The sequence below is a fragment of the Micropterus salmoides genome, unplaced genomic scaffold, assembly GCF_014851395.1.
Source record: "Micropterus salmoides isolate LMB-PRFRI ecotype aquatic unplaced genomic scaffold, ASM1485139v1 Ms_hic_scaffold_12, whole genome shotgun sequence".
Classification (NCBI taxonomy): domain Eukaryota; kingdom Metazoa; phylum Chordata; class Actinopteri; order Centrarchiformes; family Centrarchidae; genus Micropterus; species Micropterus salmoides.
The window spans coordinates 13750872-13765660 of NW_024040263.1; the positions used below are offsets into that span (position 1 = coordinate 13750872).

Here is a 14789-nt window from a genome sequence, read left to right on the forward strand (position 1 = left end):
GAAGATGGTTAAAGCGTTTTTATTTTCAACATCTCAAACAGTCTTTGGGCACTTTATTAGAAGAGAATCTTAATATATTAGTAAAACCCTAAATAAATGACTTTGCTTCAAATCATTTTTCATTCTAAGGCAGAAGCATGGCTGATAAATGGCCTCACGCCTCTGTAATATGGCTAAAGGAGCCAAAACATTACAATAGCACTGACTAATGTTTCCTTTGGTAAATATCTCTCTTGCCTGTGTTTATGTATCTCTAAAAGGGAAGAAGCATAAGTAAAGAGGGGGAGAGAGTACTTCCAGAGATCTATATAAATGCAGGCTGGATGCTAAGAGCCAATTTAACTCTGGATGTTAAAAAACAGATGCACTGTGAGCACCTTGGGATTGCTACTGAAACTCGCTGGTGGTCAAGGAACACGAGGAAATGATTGAGATATATACCTCTGGGAAGCAAGAAGTGTATAAATATAGATCCCAGCAAAAAAAAAAAAAAGGAGGCAAGACGAAAAAAAAAAACGCCTACATGTTTTGGCTAATGCCAAGGTGTTCACATTAGAATCCTAGAGGGGACGTGTCATTTTGTTATTAAAGAAATAGTAAAGCATTTTAGGACATAGTCTCAATTTCTTTTGAGAGCATTGATGTCTGTATGGTAAATAAATAGTTGGTGCCTGCAGCCGGTAAGCTTAGCTTAGCATTAAGACTGGAAACGGGGAAACCGCTAGCCTGGCTCTATGTGAACCAGTCTATCCTACCAGTACCTCTGAAGCTCATTAATCAACACAATACTGATATATGACGTTTCTTAAAACGACCATAAAAAACACTTTTCTAATAACAAATGTATGGTTGGCAGTGGCGCCTTGGATAAGACACGTGCCTTTGGTGTGGGTGACTGGAGTTTGATTCCCACTGTGACAATATGTCCCTGAGCAAGACACTTAACCTCTGACATATATGGTATGTTGCGATGTATAAAAGCTTCAGCTAAGTGGATAAATGAAAGGGGTCACTCTCACTGCTCTCAAAGCGTTGTTTTAAGTGAGAATGCTCCAGAAATCCACTGTGAAATCCACTACCTGCTCAGCACCAAACAGCAGACAGACACTGCTGGTGAACATAGTGAAGCATTTAGCAGCTAAACAGCCAGATATTTCCCTCAGGTGTTGGTAGATACCTAAAAGAGAGTGAACACTGGACTTCACCAGGTAGCCAGAAACAAGACTCCAAATGAATGATAATGTTGCTCTGGAACTGCTGGATGTGCAAATTAGCAACTGCTCGCTAAGAAGTTCACCATATCAACTTAAAAGATCAGCAATGTGTTCTTAACTTGTTTCCAATGTCCCCAAGTGGCCAAAAACATCAGTTATTGCAGGTTTAGATTTCCATCTTTTTCCAGGCTATTTCCTGGCCTAAAGCAGTTCATTCCTCCACATAAAACCCTGTAACATCGCAACATGTTTTTTGTACGGATTAAACAAACTAGAAACAATGTGTTATTCAGTGGCCTAGCAGTTTCCCCATTATCAGTCTAAGTGCTAAGCTATGCTAACCAGCTGCTGGCTGTAACTTCACATACATGAGAGATGTACTAATCTTATCATCTAACTCTCACCATGAAAGCAAATTTCCCAACATGTCAAACAATACCTTTTAAGTGTAGCAGCACAACAATAGATCATTAGAGATGAATTCACCTACATTGCATCTTCAATGTACACAAGAAGGGCGAAGGAGTACTAAGTTTTTTCTAATTCAAAGCATGAAGATCAGATTTTTCTTTCAATTCAAGATGTATAAGAGTGAAATATAAGGTAGTGTTGCTTCACATAATTTAACATGAAAAAACAAAAACAAGCAAAAAGTGTATATTCACTAATACTGGCGTTTTGTTTCAAACCAGATTAAAACATTTCAGCAAAATAGACACTTCACTAGTGTTTGTTAATGCTCTTTGAAATAATAATGGACCATGAGGAATGCAAAGAAAGCTTAATATACATTAAGGTAGAGACTCTTCACACAGACATTCAGTAATTTTCTGTTTTTGGTTCAGGTCTTGGAGATGATAGAGAAACATCTTTGTTTGTCAGACAGAATGACAGCTGAGCTTGAATGAGCTCCGAACACCGTTTGGTTCAATTGCTAAACTGAATCAAAATGACCTTCAGAGATACAACGTAGAAGAGACCCACTTTCAGCCTGCATGTGGTCATTTCTGCATGTATCTATTTGTTAAATCGTCATCTTCAAGATTACATTATGTATATATCAAACATCTGCCTGTTGCCATGGCACTTAATGTAGATTTAAGCACTTAATGTGGAATAATCTATTCTCTATACTTTACTGTACAACAATAGATACATTAAGACGAGCAGGTGAGCAGCTAGTGCGCGCGTATGTGTGTGTGTATGTGTTAGTGCTGTGTCTGCGCTGCTGGTTCTGTGGTGGACCGACAGTGCTGGCTCTGGATGTGGGAGATCTGCAGGACGGGCAGCAGCAGCTGAAATGCATTCTGAATGTAGTTGGTACTGTTGGAGCCCTGCAGACAAGAGACGATGATCATCATCATCATCGTCGTCAACATCTCCCATATAGACAAAAATGTATTAAACCTTTTTAAGAATTGGTTACAGATGTGTATTTAAAACAATATTGAGGTATAGTTGAATATAGTTACACGAAGTTAAAATGGTCTTAATCTGCTTTGAGCAGATTATGAAATCTGAGCACACTACAGTGGTAATGTATGGAATAGAACACAAATAAAGATAAAACAAATATGGTAACAACCCTCCAACTGAAATACTAAACAAATTATTAATGTATAAGAAAATACTAACAACAAAGCATAAAACATTAATATCAAAAATAAAATACTGTGGCAAGTTTTTTTTTAAATGTAAAATTCTAAATTTCTAAACATATCTAACATCTTGGGCACATCTCACCTCGTTCACCATTAACAAATGAACAAATTAAACATGATCAATTATTGCAACAGTCACAATTATTATTAACGCATTTCTAGCACTCATCTGTCTGGAACTGACAGTTATTTATTTTATTTATTGTGACTTGATTATAAGCAAGATCATCTGAGGAAAAATGTGTGCATCTCACCTCTAGCAGCACACTGTCTACCAGTGGATTCAACTCCTCTGCTTTCCTCTGACCCTGAGAGACAGGAAGCAGCAGAGAAGCAAAGATGTAAGATCAATCATCATACTCAGTGCACTGACTGGATTGGTAGGAAAGCACACACTAAAACCACTTTTCTTCAATTTTCTTCATTGTCGACAAATTCCAGGGGAAAGAAAAAAACATCACAAGTGTGATACACAGCAGCTTATTCCTCTGTGCCACAGACCTCCATTTTGTTCAAAACACATACCTGTACATTTAACACCATTTCACTGGGTGACAATTCCCTAAATGACCACGGAAGAGTATGCTGTTTCTACTTCACCAGCCAACAAGGTACTCCAGTAAAAATGGATGAAATATGAAAAACAGTGTGGCAACACTCGCTGACTCACAGGAAGACTCTTTTTTTTATTTAACCAATGTGTTTCACAGCCTTCCTGAGGGTGTTTTCCAGAGTGGGTAAAAGCACAGCAACTTTAACGCAGAAACTTCAGAACTTTATTATTTAATTTCTCGTTTATTTTGAGTCAATTCCACACACGCCGTCCTGCTGCTATATTACTCACTAGAGCATGAAGTTTGTATTAATCTGCAGTTGAAAATAGTCTCAAATGCACTATTAAGTGATTTTCTGTTGTTTTATGAAATTAGTGAGCCTTTTTAACGAATGTAACTTTTTACTTCTCATTTTACATCTTCAGAAGAACAAAATGGTTTTGAGGGCTGAGACAGGGCGGAGAAGTCAGAAAGTATTCAGACGGATTAATAAATGGTTGGTTTTGTACTTTTGTTGTTGTTGTTGTTGTTAACAATTAGATAGAATAGAATAACACTACCCACATATAAAACACACACACAATCCTTCTCACCTACCCCAACATGAAGCAGTGTATCAGAGAACCTCTTGGCCAAACACTCCACCTCCTTACACATGGCACATGTCAACCTGGAAGATAAATGCAGGTCTTAGCACATTTCTCAAACACACACAGACACACACAGACACACACACACACCTGGTGAGGATGTGTGCTTGGTCTCTGGCTGGTTTCTCCAGCTCCTGCCCGTGGAGGATGAGCTCTGCCACCTTGTGGAGCTGCTCGATGCTGCGAGCCGTGACTTCAGCCAGACTACCGACTGAAGACAGGTAGACAGCCTGGAGAGAGGGAGATTAACACACACACGCACACACACACACACAAAATCTGTATAAAATCAATTCTGCCTGTGACAGCAGGAGGAGAGGCAGGTTGAAAAAAAATTGAGAATAAAGACCGCTGTTGCTGATTGGAGTCACATGACGTTGAGTTGACCTCACCTCTACAGATCTGGGGTCTTTCTCCTTCTTTTCCTTCTCTCCTCCCTTCACCCCCTGCTCTTCTACACCTTTCTTCTTCTCCCCATGCTCTTCTCCATCTTCCTCCACCTCCTCCTTTGCGTTCTCTCCAGGTGAGGCCTCTCCTCCTGGCAGGTCTTGCGTTTCCCTGCCAACTGTCTCAGTAGTGACAGGCTGTTCCACCTCGCTCACCCAATCATGGGCCCTCATCCGAGCCTGGAAATGCATAATTACCACCCATTAGCTCTGCATGGTGAGAGATCGCCACCCTGATGTATGCTAATCAGATGCGTATACACGATTATATGCTAATGTAGGTTCTATAGATGTGAAATTGAATTTGGAGAAGGACTTCAAAGGTGATAACTTTTATATTACTTCTAAGACTGCAGTAGGAGAGAGTGGATACTAAAAAAAAAAGACTATGCGGACCAAATATCTAATAATAAGGGGAGAAATCTGAGGACATTTTGCAGGTATTCACTTTGTGATGGGATTTGTTTAGAGCGATTTCAACTTAAAGCTAAGGTAGGCAATTTATTTTAGAAGCATTTTGTGTTACAGTTGTTGAAATTCTCATCACATCTCGGCAGCAATCAATAAATCAAATGCTCAGATTTGATCTGAAATGACACTGTTGCTGCTGTGGCAGGACTGTAATTGGCACGGTAATTCAGTCCGAATGAAATGATTGTCTGTCTATTTTGGGAGAATGGCTTTAGAGGGAGAAAATCTAGCTGTCTCTTGCGTGTCAATAAAAAAACTTATGTTGCTTATAGGAGTAGGCTAGGATTATGCCATTAATTATGTTGAATAATGTGCTCACAATAATTGTAATTATCGTGTGCGTGTGTGCACACGTGAGACTCACCTTGTTGAGTTTGTCTGGCGTGGCAGCAACGTGCAGCTCGAACAGCAGCTCAGTGAGAACGCTTACAAACTCCTCGCCGTTGGCCGCTGGCAGAAATACACAAATACAGACGCGCACACACACACACACACACACACACACACACATCATTATGTCAGTATACTTATATTCACGCAGCACATGTTAAAACATTAGATGCATAAACTGTAAAATGAGAGCAGATTTGTACCACGTGCAATGATTTTCCCCCATGCTGAGATCATAACGATAATGTTCTTGTTTGTCTTCAGCTAACAGCACAACAGAGATTTGTTGCACTTCAGAGTCTTGTTTTTAGTGCTAAATTAATTCAAACTCCTGTATATAAATTACAATTAGAGCTTAATATGCAGAGCACGCATGCAGATGTAATGTCTTGATCTGGTAGATTGTTTTCTGTTGGTTCTGTTATGTATTTCTGATGTGAAAGTGTCAGTGGCCCCTGAACACCAACGCTTGGATCAGGCAGCGTGCTAAACCCTAGAGGTAAAGGGACACCAGTCTGCTTTGCACTGCTGTGACATCGCCCGGGGGCACCTGTCGCACAGTAGAAGTTTACATATAGCTTTTAAAAATGGGTTTAAAAAAGTGACAAGTGGCTGCTGAGATATGATGAAAACCAAAATGTGGCATCACATGGCAGCCCCTCGACACCAAATTTCACTTTGGTAGAACATTTTCTACTTTGCACGCAGAGACGACGACAGCAAATCAGGAACAAAACGCCTCCAACACTGGTTCCCAAGAGGTTCCAAAGTTCTCCGGGCTTTTGCAAATATGAAAAAATAATGTGTGCATGTTGAATCAGATAATATTATCTGACACAAAACTGAAACAGGAAAATGTTAAAGGAGACTGTGCTTTGATGAGTTTAAACCTCTGTGTTGACACTCAGTGTCTCAGAAACTGAATCCTTGCTTTGTTCCTGACCCTGACCTTTGACCTCCCAGTGGATGAGGACAATCGAAAAGAGATTTCACTCAAAGGGATGGATATAAACCAAAAACCACATAATGTCACAGACATATAGTGACATGTTTGAGTTAGTTATGGTACGATTGAAAAATGAATTTTTAGTTTGGATGACGTTTAAGATAAACAGGACTGATGCAGTGCAGTTACTGTGATTTCCAGGACATCAGTGATGTAAGTTACCTATATCAGTTATGTGCTTAAGCTAAAGGACAGTATAAATTTTATTAGGAGGGACAGGGGGTCAGAAAACGGGGAGGATTGTGTATCACATTTTTTGGGGGCGCAGAAGGTGAGTTGGGTCTTTTAACTTGTTCCTCATCTCAGATTATCTCAGAAATATTTTATTTTCACTGGTTCACTCATTCTGTAGCAGTAAGAACCGTTTATATAGCAGCTCCGCATTTAAAAAACGGGGGAGTTTTCCTAAGTCAAGGGGATGGTCCAAACAAAATATAAATAACTCTGACGAGGGTCTTGCTTTTTTATGAATTGCAATATAAGGTCCCCTCCCCAGTAATTTTATTACAGGCTCTAAAGGGATTATTTTGTTTCCCTGTTGGTTAGAAGAGCAGTCAGTATGCAACAGTCTAAGGCCGAGGTTAACATCACAACTAACTGCTGTCTTGTTAGTCACCAGGCAGCATCTTGTCATCTTCTTCCTGTGAATTGTTACAATATCATTCTGTCACTAGTTGTGATAGTAATACAGATTTGTGCATTAAAAGGGGCACTCGAGCAACTTTATACTGCACTAGCATACATTTGTGCAACTTGTGAGAGAATCACTGGATCCTACACTTCCCTTAATGCATGTTAATAGCGTCTTTCATTAGATCATCCCTGCTTGGTAAACACCTCCATCTTTCAAACAAAATAGAAGGAGTTCCCTTTTGAAAAAATGTGCACCTGATTCTTAACTCTCGGCATGAATGCACAAAGGAGTATCAGATTTCAAGAGTCTCGTCTAGAGTCTAGAACGGGATCATAACAATAAGTACCAAGAGGTCTTCACTGTGATGGACAATTCAGATTTGACCACAGAGATGCAGCCTGTAAGGTAAAACATTTCAAAAACTCTTCACACACTTTGGAAAATGGTCCGTGTAATGGCAGAACATTTACTCCTCTTACATTTAATCTTTTATACATGTTTATTATTATTATTATTATTATTACTATTATTGTTCATAAAGTATGTATATATATTGCTTTTTTATACCTTAACTTTTTCTCTTTTTCTAAACCTTTCCTTATTATTATAGTCTTTGTTAGTCTGTTCACATATTTAGGTCAGAGCTTTGAGATAGTTTAGTGTTTTTCCTTTTGTGCTCTCCCGACCGGGAGAGGATCTCTGTTCCCCAAAACACAGAAACTTAGACTGTGTAAATGATTATGCATCCTTTTTGCTCGGGGCCAGACATTAGTGACTGTCCTAGGAGACAGAAGCTCTGGTCCAGCTGATTTGTATTTTAGTACTTCTCTGTTTATTCTCTTTTATTAATAAATTCTTCAAAGGCAGTGGTTTGTTTTAACACAATTATTTGCTCAATCCCACTAGCAATCCGTAACAATAATATTAATTACGTGCAATTTAGCGTTAATCTCCCTGATATGGTACTTACATATGAACACTGAACGAAAAGAATGAATGAAACATTCAACCAAAGTGAAAAATTAAACAGGGAATGTTGAAAATGGGAATATGGCTAACTGATCCTGTTGTCAGTGCTCAGGTGCCGCTTCACCTTCCAGCAGGTCTGGCGGTTAGTTTGGGTCACTCACATAGGGGGGTAGAACAGTGTAATTGGGAACTTAGATCACCGTTATCCTTCGTCTGTCCTCCTTCTTCTTTTTCCTCTTCCTCTCCTTCCTCCTCTTCCTCTCGCTTGATGAAGATGTCCTTAATGAAAATTAGCTCCTTCTTCACCTCCTCCTGCTCCTCTTCCTCCAGAGAGGAGAGGAAGGCTTGGACCTAAGAGTAGATATAGAGTTTATGACCTTATCAACACAGTTCTAAAAAAAGGACTGTGATTCTGAAAAAGTACTCTATATTCCTCAGTCACCTTGGCCTCGCTCTCATTGGACAGGATCTCCAGGGCCTCGAGGTGTGACAAGCCCTGGTAGTCGTCAAACAGAATCCCGTAGTGAGCTGTGGGTGCACTGATTGGCTGGTTGCCCAGACGTGCCCTCTCTTTCTCTTTGGCTTCCTTCAACATCTGTAAAATCACAGGAAATATAATTTTAGAGAAATGACTGAATGAACACACAATAAAGAGGTTTTACTTTATTTATCTGGGAGGATGAAACTTACTGGTTTTCTGTGAGCATCTGTGTGTGTGTGTGTGTGTGTGTGTGTGTGTGTCTGCGTGCCTGACTCAGTGATACGGTCTTCTGCATCAAAGTCTTGGTCTTTTTGAAACCCGGGTCACTCTCAGCAAGAACAGTCATAGTCTTCTTCCCGATGAACTCCAAGGCATCCAAACCTCCACTGATGACTGACTTACCCTTGGAGAGAGAGGGGGGGAGAGAGGGAGAGAGAGAGAGGGAGAGAGGGAAAGAGAAAGAGAGAGGGGGGGAAGAGAGCGAGGGAGAGAGAGAGGGAGAGAGAAAGAGAGGGGGGAGGGGGGGAGAGAGCGAGGGAGAGAGAGAGAGAGAGAGAGAGAGAGAGAGAGAGAGACAGAAAAGAAAATTACCAGAGCGACCAGGAACATTTACAGGAATTGATGAAAAATAAAAATACTCAGGTAAATAAAAATGATAAGATAGTCAGTCTAAATTTTTACTTTGACAAAGTTAAAATGATTAGATTCGGAGACAATATGACGTCATGAAATGATGACTCAACAAGGTGAGTCACACGTGTGCACACACAATAATTACAATAATTGTGAGAATATTCATCAACAAAACTTATAATTATGAGGTGATTTTGAAACTAATTACATACCAATAACTGAGATTATAAATCAAGATTTTGACTTTCTGTGTGAAGTGAAAATGATTATTTTGAGATGCTTTCTCATAACTTTTAGTTATCATAGCAACTTATTATTCTGCCACCAGCAGATGGTCTCACTAGGTGCAGTTTAGCTGACATTGTTCCATCCACCATTTTGTCAGATCTGTGACCAACCAAATATGATTGACAGGCATCTTTTATCTACTCCCTATGCACATTAGACTCACCGGAAAATGTTACAGAAGTTATACTGAGGATGAATCAAAATATAAAGTCATAATAAGTCATTGTAAAATGTTTGACTTCCTAAAGGTAATATGACGAGACAGGCACATTTTTAATTGTGAATTAAGATTATGGTACATTTTTTTGGAGTTTTTGTTGCGTTTTTCAAATCAGTGAGTTTATCTCCAATGGCAGGTTTTCGTCACATGATTTTGTAGCTTGGTGAGGTGGACAGTTTTGCAGTGTGTGTGTGTGTTTCTGCTTTTATATGTGTGTTCACTCACTGTGTTCTGCACAGCGTGTGTGATCGTAGAGAAGACACCCCTGCCAGGAGCTGCAGCAGCACTCGCAGAAGACTCTCCAGAGCTGGACAGGTCAGTCTCTCCACTTTCGCCTCCTCCCTCTCTCTTCTCCTCTGCTCCCCGCTCCTCCTCCTCTTCTCGTGCCTCCTCTCCTACTGAGGTCTTGTGGAGACGCAGAGCCTCTCCTGCCTTTGCCTTAACTGAGGTCAGGCTCTGACCTGCACACAAACACAAAGAAAAAGGTAAAGACTTAGGAGACCAGGAGGGAGAGTGTGAGAAAAACAAGAGATGGATGGATGGACGAAATGAAATGGTGACAGGAAATAACAACAGAAGTCGTACCCATTGTGGAGGTGGCACTGCTCAGAAGAGATTTTCCCCATGAACTCCAACCTCCCCAGCTCTTTTCTTTCTCCTGTAATGACACACACATTAATTGTTAGAAAACAATAATTAATTAATAAGACCCAGACAAAGCTACCAGTCTCAGAGGCCTCAATCATTTTCATTATTTATTAATCCTTCTATAAAACCTCTGAAAATATGGACAAATCATGATCACAGTTATCCAAATCCTGAGGTGACATCTTATTTATTTTGATCCACAATACAAAATCTAAAATACACTTAACTCTTGGTGTCACATAAACTCTCAAATATCAATGTCAGTATTGTCCTCAAGAGTCCGCAATTGAACAGGTTATAGTGTTTTATGCACTGCGTGTCTCATCTACAACTAAAGAAACTACAAACCTCCAAGTCCTCATGGGCAGGCTCTGCGTCTGGCTCCAGACTCACCGGTTGGTCACATTCAATCGCCTGACCGTCAGAGGTGGGCTCCGGTTGATCAATCGGACCCCCTGAAGTCTCGGCGGTGGTGGCATCCTCAGTGGCCGTCTCCTCGGTGGACTGTGGGATGACCAAACTGTGAGGGATCATAGGAGGCTGCAGAGCGGCAGAGGGCGGTGCAAAGGCTGCTGGGACATCCTGACAGGAGCCAGGGTCAGTGTGAGAGGGCTGGGTGGGTGGAGGGGTGATGTCAGCAGAGGGGTCGTTGTCAGAGGGGGCAGCCTGGGACATGGTGATCTAGAAGAGAGGAGATCTTTGATTTTAGTAGTTTTAGTTTAGAAATATGTGCATCTTTATAAATATTTGTATCCTGTGACCAAAACACTGCTTACATAATACAAAATACAGTATATTACAACATATATAACATTCTACATACAGGATACTACAACATCCTACAACAAAGAGTTTACGACAACATATATAACATCCTACAACATACTTTGGCCTAATTTTCACAACATAATTTCAATTAGTGCTGCAACTATGAATCATTGTCATTATTGCCAGTTTTTTATTAATATATCCTTAAAGTGTTGGAAAATGTTTTATAACATGCCATTCAAACTTTCCCTCAGCCTAAGGCGATCCTTCCAGCATCTTGTTTTGTTTGATTATCATCAGTTTTAAACATTCACAATTTTTTTTCTTGATTACTAGCTTAAATTATTCATTGATTATCAAAATAGTTGGAAATTAATATTCTATCAACTAACTGAATAATGATTAGCCCAAATCTTAACATGCAACGCTCCTAATGCAAAGAGCCAAACTGACAAGCAAACTTCTTAACTTGTAAACACAAAATGTCGCTCATATTAGTTCAAATGCTCAAGATGTACAGATCACTAAATCAATTCAATGTGTGTGCAAACATGTCTCCTTATTTTATTAACAGCCATGTGAGCATCATTGCAACATAACTGCCAATCACTTAACAGCCACTGCCATGCATTTCTTTCCTTTCCTTTCCTTTTAAAATGTTGTATTATTTGGCTTGTCTGTGTAAAATGTCAAATGTGTGATGTCTTGAATAAAAAGACAAACTTTGTGCAAGACACAGAGCAGAAAAAAAAATGCAATCAATTACAATCATGATTTTTGCCTTGGTATGAATCAAAGATGTACTGTAAAAGTCAGACTCTACAGTAAATTATTTATATTTACAGTAATACAGTAAAATACAGGAAGTCTTGCGTTATTTCTGTATAAACTTCATTTTCTCTTTGTCACTATTTGTATAATCTCTGAGGAAATAACCACATGCAAACTCTATTAAGTAAGAATTAGTTTATGTTTGACAGCATTATTTGATAATTATGCAACAAAAATTCAATGATGAACTTACACATTTTTGCATGGTAAGTGAAATTTTGAGACAAAAATTAGGAGTAAGAAATAGTGAAAATTAAGCTAAATCAATCACTGTGATCATTGGTTGTCGCTTCATGGTTCAACATCACCATCTAGTGGTCAGTTGATGTATATGCATCCACCTGATTACTTCATCCCCATGTTTTCAATCACTTAAGTTTGTTTTGGGCTGTTTCTTGGCAGCAAAATGTAATTTAGCACAACGTTACCTCTCAAAACTGTATGTGCATAATGGTAAAGAACCCAATTTCACAATATCAATATAGGCCTACATTTGTCCCGACTACAGTCCGCAAAACAAAGCACAATAAGTATGAATTGACAGTATTTTCTTTCGGTCTGTAGTAATACGAATTTAACTGTAGAACTTAATCCATAAACTGACAAGACAGCATGTTAAGAACAAAATATAGCCAATATCTAATTACACAAACTGGTTAACTTAAAACAATCATTATAAAACATCAATATGAGCATTTTCCACGTACGTCAAAGCCTCTTCTGCTTCTTTTAACGCTATTTGGATCACTTATTACACAAAGACAACATACAGAACCATGTCAAGCTGACAGTCAACAAAGACCACTGTTGTATTTGAAAGCGAATATGACAATTAGGCTATTATTCAAAGCTTTATGATCTTCTAAACGAGTAAACACTAACACATATTTACAACATTGCAGCAAATTAATTACACTTCATCTCTGGTGCTGTTGCAGATGTGTGTCTTTTAGTTGTAGAGGGCAAAAGGAAAGTTAAAAAGCCTAAAAACAGTTTTGTGTTTGTGATAGTGACTATGCAGCTCACCCGTTTGGTGCCAGCTAGCGGCTCCTCTTCCGCCCCGCCACGTCGGCAGGCCGGTAGGTGACCTCACCGAAGAGCAACGGGAGACAAGATAATTCACCGCCTGAGGAGCAGACGTCGTCTACAGCCTCAAGACAAGAGTTTACCAGTGGAGGAAGAAGTAAATCCTTTGGATAAGTAAAAGTACTAATACCACACTGTAAAAAACGAACAAAAAAAACAACCTCCATTAAAAGTAATAGTCCTGCATTCAAATCCTTACTTAAGTAAAAGTAAATATAAGTAGCAAAATATACTTTTAGGCTTTCAAAAGTAAAATTACTCATTCAGTGTTTTATTGTGGGCGTATGTCATCTTTTGGGGTAAATGATTACTCTACATGTTGTATTTTATTGCTGTAGTTGTTTAAAGTTGAGCAATTTTAAGTACTTTATGTACTGTCGGGTAGTTTAATCTACAGCAAAGCATATTATTCTGTAACATCATCATATGCTTGTAGCGTCGCTGTCCTGTGAGAACCACGTATATAAAAAAAAAAATGCAACTATTAGGCTACATAACTGAGGCTCGCATCATGTTTGGCTAAATCACGTAGCAATCATGATGAGAAGAGTTTCTGATCAGCGAACACACGGTGTGATAGGTAGGCAGTAGTGAATCATCTTGCCTCGCCTGGATACTCATGTGTGAGTAGGAAACACAATTGATATGTTCCCGCGGCGTTGAGTTTCGGCTCTAATAGTTAAACAGCAAGTCTATTATATATAAGTATAGAAAAAAAAGCAATGTCAAACACAGTTTTCTCAGATCATTTTCCAATTTTGAAATCTATTATTCTAATAGGCTATATTCTGCTGCTGCTTCCAACGTGGCTCGTTGGTCTAGGGGTATGATTCTCGCTTAGGGTGCGAGAGGTCCCGGGTTCAAATCCCGGACGAGCCCATATTTCTTTGGTTCTTAGATCACACACTGATCGATACACAACGAGACCATAGTCTTATAAAACCACAAAATACGGTTCCCCCTTTTATACTGTGAATATTTGCGTGTTCATTTCTATTTCTTATTCTGAGACATCTCACCGTGAACTTTGAGTGATTTTTTAAGTTGTTACAAAATAGTAAAAAATCATATCCTATCATAATTTAAAAAAATAATCTGACTAATAACCTGTGTTCTCTTTTTCTATTGAATTTTTATTCATAAAAGTGGATATACTGTGTGTGTGTGTATGTGTGTATGTGTGAGTGGACGGTTAACATTGTATAAATCTGTTTACACAGTCAAATTATAGGGACTTGTTTTCTTTATGGGGACAAAATGCAATTCCCTATGATGTAAAGTATTCTATTTTATGTGAAGACTTGCTTTAAGACTAGGATAAAGTTTAGGTTATGGTTCGGGTAAGGCCCCAAAAGTGTGCCAGTGTGCAGTAGATGAAGTACTCAGATCTTTTACTTACCTTGGCCTACCAGTGTGGTAATACTCTGTTACTAGTAAAAAAATTATAGCATTAAAATGAAACAAACCAAAAGCAAAAGTACTCATTATGCAGAATGGCCCATTTCAGTATTTTATATTATTGGATTAAAATGATTGATTTATACTGTAATGTGTGCATCACTAATGCTGTAGTTGGTAAAGGTGGGGCTAATTTCACCTATTTGTGTATTGCTGGGTAGCTAAATGTATAAAAAATATGTAATAATTTATTAGTTGATTATATTTTGTATTGCAGTTTTTCTCAGTTGCTTACACACGTTGAAAGTACTTAGTTACAAGCTACCATTACCTCTGTGTGTGTATTTTTTAAAAACCTTAAGTACTGAGACCACGAATCATTATAATATATATTAGCTTTTATTAGCTCTTAGCTAGCTCTACATCCAGGGCCACATTGCA

General features: G+C 38.9%; 1 protein-coding gene and 1 non-coding gene across 4 annotated transcripts; one reads left to right on the plus strand and one right to left on the minus strand.

Moving 5' to 3' along the window:
- Window positions 1–3: 3 nt before the first annotated feature.
- fam114a1 (family with sequence similarity 114 member A1) lies at window positions 4–12978 on the minus strand. Of its 3 annotated transcripts, none has more exons than XM_038713491.1 (13): window positions 12891–12978; window positions 10614–10946; window positions 10203–10275; window positions 9843–10078; window positions 8745–8879; window positions 8438–8590; window positions 8196–8346; window positions 5361–5446; window positions 4472–4705; window positions 4170–4309; window positions 4027–4099; window positions 3130–3183; window positions 4–2548 (listed from the first exon to the last, which is right to left on the minus strand). In XM_038713491.1, the coding sequence occupies exons 2-13, from the start codon at window positions 10938–10940 to the stop codon at window positions 2423–2425; spliced, it is 1788 nt and encodes a 595-aa protein (XP_038569419.1). In that variant the 5' UTR covers window positions 10941–10946; window positions 12891–12978; the 3' UTR covers window positions 4–2422. The 3 variants fall into 3 exon arrangements, with proteins under 3 accessions (XP_038569419.1, XP_038569417.1, XP_038569418.1); XM_038713489.1 differs by having other exon boundaries at window positions 8157–8346; XM_038713490.1 differs by having other exon boundaries at window positions 8157–8346; window positions 12779–12904.
- A 779-nt stretch (window positions 12979–13757) lies between these two features.
- trnap-agg lies at window positions 13758–13829 on the plus strand. Its single transcript has one exon. It is a non-coding gene; the product is annotated as a tRNA-Pro (tRNA).
- Window positions 13830–14789: the final 960 nt, after the last annotated feature.

Bases quoted from the DNA above. Each gene is read 5' to 3' on its own strand.
- fam114a1 (XM_038713489.1), bottom strand. From the start codon at position 10,940: ATGTCCCAGGCTGCCCCCTCTGACAACGACCCCTCTGCTGACATCACC. The intron at 8,347-8,437 runs GTGACTGAGGAA...ATCTACTCTTAG, and splicing joins CCAATGAGAGCGAGGCCAAG to GTCCAAGCCTTCCTCTCCTC. The intron at 4,100-4,169 runs GTGTGTGTGTGT...TTTATCTTCCAG, and splicing joins CAAGCACACATCCTCACCAG to GTTGACATGTGCCATGTGTA.